This window comes from Ursus americanus, chromosome 2 (assembly GCF_024610735.1).
Source record: "Ursus americanus isolate L20-20 chromosome 2, mUrsAme1.1.p, whole genome shotgun sequence".
Taxonomy (NCBI): domain Eukaryota; kingdom Metazoa; phylum Chordata; class Mammalia; order Carnivora; family Ursidae; genus Ursus; species Ursus americanus.
The window spans coordinates 9,302,498-9,315,255 of record NC_142128.1 but is presented as its reverse complement, the minus strand read 5'-3'; the positions used below and the strand labels follow the sequence as shown (position 1 = coordinate 9,315,255).

General features: G+C 53.1%; 1 protein-coding gene across 1 annotated transcript in view; it reads right to left on the bottom strand.

Annotated features, from left to right (window-relative positions):
* Positions 1–12,090, bottom strand: part of HIP1 (huntingtin interacting protein 1) — a 143,844-nt gene extending 131,754 nt beyond the window's left edge. Inside the window, exon 1 of the mRNA XM_045786219.2 lies at positions 11,898–12,090. Coding sequence (XP_045642175.2) covers positions 11,898–12,017 — 120 coding nt within the window. The 5' untranslated portion in view covers positions 12,018–12,090. The remainder of the gene's footprint in view (positions 1–11,897) is intronic.
* Positions 12,091–12,758: the final 668 nt, after the last annotated feature.

Below are 12,758 nucleotides of genomic sequence, written 5' to 3'. Positions count from 1 at the left end.
GTGGGGTGGGGGGTTGTGTGTGCATTATTTTGCCTACCCCATCCCATCATCCCACCTGGGGGTCATAAATCAGGAATACTGGCTCCCAGTCCACTGGCTCTGGGGGCACCGTGACTGCAAGAGGAGTCCTCTTTCTGTACAGTGTCCCTCCTACTGAATTCTCCACTCCTAAAGCCCACCTACATCTTTCTACCAATGCAGCCAAAACTTCCGCTTCAGTCCAATGTGACGGAGATGAAGTACGTTTCCCTTGGCGTTGGGCACCTGCCTCGGAGCAGGAAATAGGCCTATTACATTTTCTGTTACAGCAACAATCAAATACGATCAGGTCCTTTATTATTACTGAGGGCCTACGGGATCCTGAGCATCATGCTTGGGGTGAGGCCCACAAAGAAGGCTAAGCTGTAGGGAAGCTCACAGCCCAGCATGGAACAGACATCCAGATCAACACATCAACACAGAAATACCAACAAATAAATCTGCCCGGAGCGGGGGCGGGGGGGGGGGGAGGACTTCAAGGATGAAGAAGAGTTTAGCAAGTGGGAAAAGTGGGAAGGGCACTCTAGGCTAAAAAGAACGGTGCGCCCCTGGAGACACACAGAAGCCTGAAGCAGTGGGCTGCCTGAGGCAGAGAGAGAAGCTGGGCGGGTGGGGCTGCAAGGGAGACTGTGGGACATGACAGCCCACAAAGGTCAGCTCTCTGCAAAGGTCAGCTTTGGGGGGGGGGCCTGAGTTTCAGCGTGGAGGAATGCATAACAAACAGGCTTTTAACACCTGGAGTGATACAAGCAGTCACACATTTTATTTTTTTTTAAAGATTTTATTTATTTATTTGACAGAGATAGCCAGCGAGAGAGGGAACACAAGCAGGGGAGTGGGAGAGGAAGAAGCAGGCTCACAGCGGAGGAGCCCGATGTGGGGCTCGATCCCATAATGCCGAGATCATGCCCTGAGCCGAAGGCAGGCGCCCAACCGCTGTGCCACCCAGGCACCCCAGCAGTCGCACGTTTTAAAACAGAACTCTTGGGTGCCTGGGTGTAGCCTTTGGCTCCGGTCAGGATCTCCCGGTCCTGGGATCGAGTCCCGAGTCGGACTTCCTGCTCAGCTGGGGAGTCTGCTTCTCCCTCTCCCTCTAGCCCTCTGCTTGTCTCCCCCAACCCTCTCTCAAATGAATAAATAAAATCTTTTTTAAAAAATAAAAATAGGGGTGCCTGGGTGGCTCAGTCGTTAAGCGTCTGCCTTCGGCTCAGGGCATGATCCCAGAGTCCTGGGATCAAGCCCCACATCAGGCTCATCCACTGGGAGCCTGCTTCTTCCTCTCCCACTCCCCCTGCCTGTGTTCCCTCTCTTGCTGGCTGTCTCTCTCTGTCAAATAGATAAATAAAATCTTAAAAAAAAAAAAAAAAATAAAAATAAAAATAAAAATAAACCAGACAGCCAAGGGGAGGGTGGATCTCATGAGGGGCGGACCGGATAGCAGGAAGGCCAGCTGCACCATGCGGTAAATAGTTCAGGCTCAAGACGAAGGCCTGAAGGAAGGCAGAAGCCACGGCTGGAGAAGTAGAAGCAATATGGAGAGCGATCAAGGAATCGAGGAGACAGAAGAACTGAATTCCGTGCTTGCTTGCAGGTGCAGGATAGAGGTTATGCCAAAGACGACTGGGAGAATTTCAGCTTCAAGGTCCGGGGAGGGTTTCTAAACTGGGATTGTCGAAAACTGAGAACAAAGGACAATGAGCGAGTTTGTGGCAGGAGACAGGGTTCAGGATTAGGTGTGTTAGGTTTTGAGGGGTTTGGGGGGTTTGTTTTTGTTTTTTATCAGCAGTAATGGCCTTAGACTGTACAGGGAGGTCCCTTCCTGGAATAAGCATCTCAAGGGAAGCAGGAGATCTCAAGTCACTTCCAAGCATGAGTCAGGGAGCTGACATTCGATAGGAAGTCCCCGGGAACCACCCACAGTTACGTCAGAGACCTGGTCTCTTCGGGGGGCCCGTCTCCTGCTGGCTCCAGTCAGGCTCACATGAACCCAGACTCGGGGTGTACTTATAAGGATTCACAGTTCAGCAAATATAGCTGGGCCCAAATATAGCTGACACTCATCATTCCTTCATTCTACAAACCCTTATCGAGAGTCACTTGGCGCCAGATGCAGAGTCAGGAGCCTGAGGCTGTAAAGATGAATAAGGTACTCGACATACAGTTTTGGAATGCCTACCGTGTGCCAAGCCCAGAGAGGTAGAGCCCTGGGCTGACCTGTTACTTGAAGGGAAGGTTCCCTGGATCTTGCTCAGAGAAGAAACCACACAGCCCATGCCTGTCAATCTCTTGCTGAAGGATTATGGAAAAGAGGAGGCAAGAATATAGCATTGGTTAAGACATATCCAAGAAAAACCAGAGAAGGATTTGCTTCCAGCCCAATATGGGAGCGGGGTCACATGACGGGCAGTAAGACATACTCTCTCTCTCTCTCTCTCACACACACACACACACACACACACACACAACAACTGTCTAAGCTAAAAACCTGCATTGTAGGCCAGCCCCAGGGACCTCACAGAACCACTGTGAGAAGGTCACCGTTTCTGCCATGTTCCCAGGTGACATTCCCCAAGCTCCTATGTTCCCACAGTAGCTCATCGAGCGAGGCTTGATCTAGATCTTTGCAACACCAGCCAAGCTCGGGGTCATGTGTTCTGGAAGCCTACCACGCTGATCTGCGATTTTATTCAAACGTGCTTCTTTTGAGCCTAGAACACACTCTCCTCTCGTTTTCTCCTTTGAGAACTTTTCACCACCTAATTTATTTTCTGTTTCCCAGACCTCCTGAGCCTGAGCTGGTGTAATTCCCTCCGCTAGACGCTGGGGACAACTTGCTAAAAGATGAGCGAGCATCTGAGGGCCCGTCTGCCGCCGAGGGAGGCAGACACAGGACACAAACCGAAGGAAGCCGAGGGCAACACGTTTAGCGTGGGCTAACGAGAAGTCCCAACTTCACAAGTACGGGTTACGGCAGCGCTCAGAATAGGCTGCTTGGACCGGCATGATTCATAAATCAAAGGCTTCCCAGTTCTCAAGGGCAGTATCAGAAGGGTTTTCACCAGGGCGGCTGTATTTGGGAAAGACCTCAGAAGCTGGGTGGATATGTAAGTGGCAAGTTCGTAGCCTCCTCAAGACACTATTACTCCCTGGGAGGAGTTGTTTTTTTTTTTAACCTTTTGTATTTTGAAATATAATATAAATAGAGAAAACCACACAAACCAAAAATGTACAGCTTAATAAATTATCATAAACTACTACCCGGGCCAATAAACAGACTGACAGCGGGACCTCAGAAGCTCTCCTTGCACACCCTCCCAATTAACCTCCCTGCATCCGAGGACAATATTTATATATGGCCTTTTATGGTAAGCATCCCCTTCTTTTTTCTTTTCTTTTCTTTTCTTTTCTTTTCTTTTCTTCTCTCTTCTTTCCTTTCCTTTCCTTTCCTTTCCAGAGAGAGAGCATGAAGGGGGTGTGGTAGGCAGAGGGAGAGGGAGAAAGAATCCCAAGTGGACTCCACACCCAGCATAAAGCCCAACGCAGGGCTTGATCTCACGACCCCAAAATCATGACCTGAACCAAAACCAAGAGTCGGACACCCAACCAACTGAGTCACCCAGGTGCCCCTCGTCCCTTATTTCTTCTTTACAGATTTGCCATTCAAGCAGCACACTTAATACCCGTTTCACTTTGCCTGTTTTGTGAACCTGATATAAACAGCAGCAAACAGGGGCACCTGGGCGGCTCAGTCAGTTAAGCGTTCGGCTCAGGTCATGATCCCAGGGTCCTGGGATCAAATCCCACGTCAGGCTCCCTGCTCAGCTGGGAGCCTGCTTCTCCCTCTCCCTCTGCTGCTCCCCCCACCCTTGTGCTCTCTCTCAAATAGATCAATAAAGTCTTAAGTAAATAAATAAATGGAAGCACACAGAAGGTGTCCTTTGGTGTCTGCCTTCTTTTTCGCCCACCGATATGTGTGGAAGGTTCATCCGTGCTGTCGAATGTGACTACGGTTTATTTACTCTCCTTGTTGTGCAGTATCCTGATGAGGGACCACGTCACAATGCAGTTATCCACCCACTGCTGAGGGACTTCTGGATTGCCTCCAGTTTGGAGTTATTACAAAAGATGATGATGAATATCCCTCCAACTACCTTTTGTGCATTGCTGTTGGGTATAGAGCTAACAGGGGAACTGCTGGCCTACTGAGTCTGTACATCTTTAATTTGAGGACTGTCGTCTGATGCGGCTGCACCAGTGAAAAGCCCCATCAGCAATGCATGGGCATTTCCGTCGCTTAAAATCCTTGCCGATGCTTGGCACAGTTGGTTTTTCTTCTTTTTTCATTTAATTTTTTTTTTCTTTAAGATTTTATTTATTTATTTTAGAGACAGAGAGAGAGAGAGAATGTGCAAGTGGAGGGAGGAGCAGAGGGAGAGGGACAAGCAGACTTCCTCACTGAGCACAGAGCAGGACCCTGAGATCGTGACCTGAGCTGAAACCAAGAGCCGGATGTTTAACCAGCTGAGCCACCCAGGAGCACTTTTTTTCATCTTTATTTCAGCCATGCTGACGGGCATTGAGTAGTATCTCATTATAATTTTAATTTGCATTTTCTTGATTACTAATGAAGTTTCACTTTGCATATGTTTATGTTTTTTTAACATATTCTGGATATAGGCCCTTTGGTAGTTATGTGTTGCAAAAAACTTCCAGGAGGAATTTCAAAAGTCCAAATAAATCAACTGGAAAAGACTTAGAAAGAAAACTTCTGTAATTTTTCTAAGTTACCAGCCCCAGACCAGGCTTCAGCTTTAAAGAGAGATATGAAAAGGAAAGTATACAATTTGAGATAGGAACCAGGCAGATAGGAACCAGGTTCAAGGCTCTGCCCGGCCACTTCCTGAGTGCTCTTGGGCAAGTCGCCTACGCTCTCTGAGCCTCAGTGTCCATCCTTGAGAACAGACCGCTATTATCGCACGGTTGTTCTGTGGCTGAAAAGAGGTTATGTGCAAATGTGCTTCATAAACTGCAAATCTGTTAAAATCAGAAGCAATCGGCCACACTGGCTTCCTGAATGGCCCAGCCCAGCTTCCTGAGAGGCCTCACAGCGCAAATAGAGGCAGCGGTCATAACCTTTCAGATCTGAGAAAACCCCCATCCTCCCTTCCACTGTCTGAGCCAGAGGACACCTTCAACCCCTGTCCCTCTCCCCGCACAATGTGGGACTGTCCTGCCCACAAGCCAGGAACAGGGCTCCTCCCTGCCTGCCCAGGCAGGAAAACAGGAAGCAGCCCCCACCCTGCCAGGAGGTGGGGCTGACAAGCTGCCTTTCCTAGGTGGGCATCTCTCCAGGCCATCAACCCTCTGGATGCAGGAGCACTGGCCGCTGGCCCACTGCACCCCGCCCGGGGCTGCTCCACGCTTTGTCCCGAGGTGTGCACTAAGTGGACCAGTGGACCAGGAGTGTAAAACAGTTCTCCTTGGTGCCTTGCAGACATGTCAGCCAAGGAACCCTTTCAGCGCCCAAGTGGGGCTGGGATTCTGCTCTCCTGGGCCACGTGGACGCTCCTCACCCCACCCGAAGTTATGGCACCAGCCATTCCCATGAACCCAGGTCTACATATGAGGGGGGGGCACGTGGAAGTGTTTTAAGAGAGCAGTTGAGATGAAACACGTGTCCTTATTCCACAGCGTGAAACCCCGCTTACAGGAATTTTATGAGCTCGAGGGTTTGAGAGCTGGAAATCTTGTCCAGCCTCCCCATTTTGAAATGAGAAATCCAGTAGCGAGCCAGATTTGCTCACTCCCCAGGGAGCGCTCTCATGTTACTCTGCACTCATCCCAGCATCCCCTACGCCCTGCCCTGCAGCAAACTCCAGCAGCAGCCCCCAGGGCCACAGCCGTAGGTCATATCTAGGGGCCTGGGATGCCAGGCCACTTTCTCCCCCCTCCTGGTAATACCTTCTAGCTCACAAAGGCCCACCTGAAGCAGAAAGAAGCAGGAGAAGCCCTGCGAAGTCCCCAAGCAGGTGTCGGGAATGTTAATAAAGTGTTCTGAACTTCACGGAAATTCAAAATCATCGACCACTAGCCCCGATTCTATCTGTAGAGACTCTGCAGGCTCCCTCTAAATGGGGACCCTGGGCACACAGGCCCGGCACCCAGGGCAAGCACTCAGCAAGAATTAGTCATTGGTGAAATCACAGGAGACAGAGGGAGAATCTCCAAAATATGCAAAGGGAAAGTAAAGGACGCTGCAAGCAGAGGCCTGCCTGCAGCTCCCAGGCTCCCCGGAGATCCACCGGCTGTCTCACATTCACGCATTTGGCAAACAGGCCCGGTGCCTGCCTTCTGCGAGGGCTCACTGGGCACCGAGAGCCAGACCCTGCCCCAAGAGCTTTCAGTCTGGGAGAGAAGCCACAGTACGACCTGGATGAATGGGACAGACATACAGTGGCTACAGGCCCCTGCTTGCTGGAATACCTGATAGGGCTGGAAACAGCCTGCAGGTGCTGTCTAGCGGAGGGAGGCAATGTAAGTTAAGGTCTGGAAAAGATGGACCAGGGACCCTTGGGTGCCACGTCATGCAGGGTCTCTCGGGAGCCAGCAAAAGGTTCTTGAAAAGAGGGAGTTCCAGAAGCAGCGTTAGGCTTTAGAGACAGGCCATGTGGCCCCCGGCTATTTGGGAGGCAGGGAGGATGGGATTTCAACCGACACAGTTAAGCGCAGGCACGGCACAGAGCAAAGGAGCAACGGACAAGTGAAACATCACAGAGCACAATGTGGCTGCGAGGACAGAGGAAAGGGAGGATTCTGACCGGATGCCGAGGAGATGATGGGGACCGACGGAGACCAGACGCTGGCGCTCAGAGGCAGGGAAGGCCCGAAGTAGAGTCTGGGGCATGTGTGGGTTTTTGGGGGGGGGGGGCAAATGACCCACGGGAAGTGGTCACACAGGCCAGGAAGTCGGGAGATAGACGTGGGGAGGTGGCGTCACGGACACAAGAACAGAAACTGTCAGATGCGGGGAGCACAGAGGAAGTGGACAGAAGGTAAAAGAGAAGTGGGGTGAGGTTAGCACCTTGGGGACCCAACTGTTAGCTAGAGGAAGGAGGAGGAAAGCTGAGGGGGCCGGGTGGTGACGCAGGAATGGCAAGAACACAGAGCCAAGCTCTGGGGCCGGTGTTCTTGAGTTTGGGTCCCGGCTCGGACGCTTCCTTCAGAACCTCGAGCTGGCTATTAACACGTCTAAGTCTTTATTTCCTCATCTGTAAAACAGGGACTGTAATTTGTAAATTCGTTCCAAGAACGGAGAGGTCTGGCTCATTAAAGGCCTTTACCACGTGCACAGAGTAAACACAGGGAATGTCAACTGTTCCCACCATTATCAATGGGAGGAAGCCAGAGGCTACAAAACCACAAGCTCAAAGAAAGCTCTTAGCATCCTTTCTACCTTTTCAATACGAACTAAGGGAGCCAGCAGGGGTCAGGTGGGAGGACAGCGCCTTTCGTGTTAGAAGCCATTCCTGAGCAGCCAGGGTTGAGAAACACTGATCCTCAGGTCCAACCCCACAATTTTTTCAGCAGGTGAATCAAATGCTGAGCTGACGATCATGAGCGAAATGGTAGAAACACCCCCTGACTTCAGCACAGAGAAGAGGATGTGGGCTTGGTCATCAGATTTTCGGAGCCCTGGCTTCTCTAGTTACTCACTGAGTGACCTTGGGCAAGTCACTTGGCCTCTCTGAACCTCGGCTATTAAATAGGATAATGGCTATAAATCACCCAGCATGTTTCTAGTGCCCACCAGGCCCTCCATAAATACTTGTTGCTGTCTCTTTTTCTCTAGAATCCAAGTTTCCTGGCTCTTCCCAACTCAGGGCTGGTTAGGATCCTGTTCTCTGTGGCGGGCTCCACCCAAAGAGATTGGGACTAAAGGCTCTGTATTTCCAGAGCCCCATCCTCTCCTCTGATCTTAGCAATCACCAGCCAGAGAGCAAATTTCAACATGCACAGGACTACCCAGGGCTTTGGCTGAAATGAAAGCTCTCATTCAATAGGTCCTGCACTGCTAACAGCTCCCGAGATGTCAGCACTGTAAGTCCTCTGTCCTCTGTGTAGAAGAGCCCCGCAGTGGCTGGTCCACCTCCCTGCTGACTCATGAGCTCCTCCAGGCTGGTCTCTTTATCTTACTCATCTCTGTGCCCCCTCCACGCCATGTGCTCACTAAATGGATGGTAACAAAAAAATAAACCAAAGAGAAAACCATTTTCCGGCTAAATAAATATAGATAGGGTATTTGGTGTGTCTACAAGCGTCAGCCCTCCTGGTTCATTCCAGAATTGCCCTCCTGGCCAACATGAGGACAGTGTGGTGGAAGGGGCCTGGAACCTGGAGTCCTGGATCTGAATCCTGCTTTTCAAGCATCAACGGGTGGCCCCAGGCAAGTTACAAAGCTCTCATCCATAAAATGGGGGTAGTGATACCCAACACCACAGTGTAGCCCCAATAATAGTTAAAACACGCTGTAAAAACTACAAAGTGCTCCCAGCAAGGTAACTTTCTTACAGCAGCTTTTTTGAGGGCAAGAACCACTTTTCATTCCCCTGGAGCCTGAAGATTGCTTGTGATGGGCTGGGTGAGGGACACAGCAAGGGTCAGATTGGAGATGGGGGCTGCAGCAGGTGGGTCCAGGGTCCCCCCTCAAGCAGGGACACTGGCCTGACCAGAAGGAAGGCTGAGAAAACAGAGTCCTCTGATGGGCATGGGGCAGGAATCCTAACTGAACGCAGGAGACAAAGCTGGACCAGGAGGGAACTTGGGGCAATTCGGAAAAAGCATCAAGTAATTACAGAAACCCAGGAGCTGAGTTACCCACCCAGGCGAGGGCTTCCGGCCGGAAGTAACTAGTCATCATCTACCCCCATCTACAGCAGGATCACCACTAACACAAGCCTCAGGAATCTGAGGACACGGGTGAGAGAGCAAGAGCAATCTTGCCCCCATGAAGCTCCTAGTTTATTGAGGGCAATACAGGGGACCGGTTGACTGGTAAAAGGTAGCAGGTGCTGGGGGCTGAGAGGTGGGAGCAGCCAATTTCTGTTCCTGCCTCCACCTGGGCCACTGAGCCTCATCTGCACTCACCTCCAGATGTCTCCTTTGCGCGTCCCCCTTTCTGGAATCACCCCTCCCCTCCTCTCCACCTTGCAAGTGCCATCTCATGCCCATTGGTGGTTAGGTCCTGGCGAGGGCTCCCAAACCCTCCCCACACCCACGGCCAGGACCTTCCACATGTGGTCCTGGTCATTATCACATTACCTAGGAACATTTCTGTCCCCCTACTGAAGAGTTCATCACAGCCTGCACCATTACTCATCTTGTGTTTCCTTAGGTCTCCCCAGATTATAGCAAGAATCACTGAAATTGTCCTCCAAAGTCTACAAAAATACCTTCACGCCTATGATTTCATTTAATCCCCATACTAAAACTTCGAGGCAAGCATCATCTTTATTTTACAATAAGGAAGCCTTAGAAAGGTTTGCCCGAGGTCACACAGCATATCCGAGTGCCTGGCTATAAAACTCAAACCTCTTCCAGCTCCAATGCCAGGGCTCTGCCCAGTATTCAAAGACAACACAAGGCAGTGGTTAAAGGTTGGGTCCACTTCCAGCTGTGTGACCTTAGGCAGGTGACTTAACCTCTCTGTGCTTCAAAGTCCTCATGGAAAATGGGGCTGATACCCACCTCATGGGTCCTTGCAGAGATTAAAGAAGGTAATACAATAAAGTACTTAGAAGAGTGCCAAACGTGATAATTAGCTACAATTATCACTACACCTTGGCTGATTCTCATGGTCTCTCAACTCATTAAAATTTTTTTCTAACTCATTTTTATATCTCATAATACACTGGATACATTTGAAGTCCTCAAACAAAATGAGCTTTTGCAGATTGACCAATGCCAAGTTTTAGGATTGTTCTCTTTTCTTCACTCTCCTACCCCCCCTTACAGTTTGAATAATAGAAAAACTCTCTTTTCCGGCTCCAGCCTGCCTCCTCCTCACTCCCACCCCACCCCGCAACAAGCCACTCAGTCAGATGCAGCCAATCCCAAGTGTTCCACATGTAAAATACACCTACACCAGCAAACAGTGCCCCAGGGTCTCCTTGTTGGGCTGTCCCTGGATAGCAAGGGGACACAAACCTAATTGCCATTGCTTTAATGGGTCAAAGTTTCTATGCGTATTCCTCTAGTGCTCCAGTTTTTACTTATTTGAGACTCCAGACGGACTGGCTTATGAAATAACATCTATTTGTTATCCTTTTCCATTAAAAAAAAAAAGAAGGCTATTCACACTCCCTCCTGGAGCAAGAAGCCTCAGGACCAGGCAGTGAGTTGAGGCAGTTAACATCCACAGTGGACAAGCAGATGGAAAGCTGCTTTCTTTTCAGGGGTCCAGTCCACAAAGCCAGAGAAAAGAAGTCTCAAACCCAGCTGGTCCCTGGGAGGCAGAAGTGAACTGCTGTCTTTCCTATCGCTCCCATCCCTCCCTGGGGTAGCATGACCCAGGGAGGGGACACTCCCTACTTTCCATCACCCAGACACACCTGCAATGGGCCAGAGGCATCTGGAAAGAGAAGAGGATGAACTTGCCAGGGTGAAAAGCTTTATTCTTTGCAAGATTCCATACACAGAATATTCTGTAAGGTCCTCACAATCTTTTCTACCTAAAACCCCAAAGCCATTCCTTCACATTGTACTGTGGTTTGGGGAACAGGGGAGGGGCGGGGCGGGGGGGAAGCAGAACACAGCAGGGGAACCAGCCTCTGGCAGTGGAGGCCCAGCTGGATCTTCAAAGGTTCCACCCTGAGCGCAAGAGCGAAGAACAAATCTGCCCATACAACTTTGGCACTGGGATTAAAAGAAGTGCTGTGCCCTTTGAAATGGATTTTGCATACAAACGAGCTGATGAACACCAGAAACATGTCAGCTTTATTCAGTCAAATCAATACACCAGGCATTCAAACTCTGAGGTAAAAATGGATTGTGGCTTTTTGTTGATGCCACTGGGGAATTTTGGCCCCCAGCCCTGGTCAGGCTGGACAAATAGGGCAGTCTGCCTATTAGCTGTCAGGCACATCTTGGGGGATGAAACCAAAACCCCAAATCAGGGCTCTGGGCACCACTGGGCAGCCCCTCCTGACCAGCAGCGGGCTGTCGGGCCAAAGGCCTGACCCTGGCCGGCCCCCTCCTCCAGCCCCCATTTTCCAAGCTCGGCCACACGTCGCATTTCCTACATTCCTTCTCGCCGCCCAGACCCCTTCAGCCCGGCCCTCGGAGGCCGACAGCTGGGGGTGGTGTGAGCCAAGCAAGAGGCACAAGGAAGGGGGTGCTAGGGGTGGAGGAAATGTCAGTGCAACCCAGAAGGGATCGAGAGGGGAGGAAAGGGGTCCGCGCTTCACATCCCAGTCCAGCGCTCCGCTGTCCGCCGCCACACTTGCGTCTCCGAGTGGCCCCCCCCAATGCGCTTCCCCTGCCTATGGGCACCCCTTCCATTCGGCCCCTCTTCCGTTCCTTCCGCTCCCACCGCCCCTGTGACCCCTGCCCTGCTCCGCCGCACGGATCGTGCCAGCTCCTCGGAGCCGCCCTGCCCTTCTCCCCAGGCCAGCTGGGATGCCCCCGGGTCCCCGACCTCCCCAGGATCGCCTCGACCTGCGCGCCCGATGCTCCCTCTCGCGGCCCCCTTGCTCCGTCCTCCCCTGGACCTGAAGACCTCTACTCCCTTCAAAGCCCCTCCCGGACTCTGCGTCGCTCGGGATGCCCCAGCCACGCATGCCCCGGGGTCCCCCGGTCCTCACCTGAGTCCGCTCGAAGCTCTCCCGCTCGGCCGCCTCGATTCCCGCGCCCACCCCGCGCCGGCTCAGCACCTTGGGCAGGGGGTTGGGCACCTGCTTCATGGAGCTGGCCATCCGGTCCATGTCGCCGCGCGGAGCCGAGTCAGGGGCCCTCGGCCGCCCCGGGATCCCCTCAGCGCCGCCCGCCCCGCCCTACCCGCTGGGATCCGGCGCTAACTGGACAGCTTCCGCCCCCCATTGGCTGGGGGCGCTGCTACTCTCCCGAGGCCCCGCCCCACCCAGAGGCTTCCCCGCCCGCCCCCGCCCCCTCCGGAGCCCCTCAGCGCGCCCCGCCTAGCTGGGCGCTCGGAACCGCGAGGCGCGCCGTGACCGGCCCGGACGCCTGCCAGTCACCGGGTCCAACCGCCTCCGGCGGGGGCGGGACGAAGGGCGGGGCCGGGGCTGCCCTGACCTGCCCTCGCCCGCCCCTCCCCCGACGCCCGTCGCGCCGCCCTCCCCGCCCCTTCCCCGCGAGCCGCGCGCTTCTCCGAGGCGGGCGCTGCTAGCTCCCGGCGTGGTGGGTGGGGGTCACTCGGGCGGGAGCGCCGGGCCTCCCGCGGGGAATCCGTGCCGCCTGGGAATAGCCTGTTTACGCGGCTAGCGCCGGGACAGGGGAGCGCGGGATGGACCGGCTCGGCGGCCGCAGCCCCGGGAAGCGCTGCCCCCAGGCCCGGTTCCCGCCGGAAGGGTCAGCGTCCCGCACCCAGCTCCCTCTGCTTCCTCCTGCGTCCTGACCCTGCCCTGCAGCCCTGCCCATCCCCTTTGATCGCCGACCCGGGGGCGCCAGGCTGGGTCAGTGGGAGCCTCCCAACACCTATCCAAACC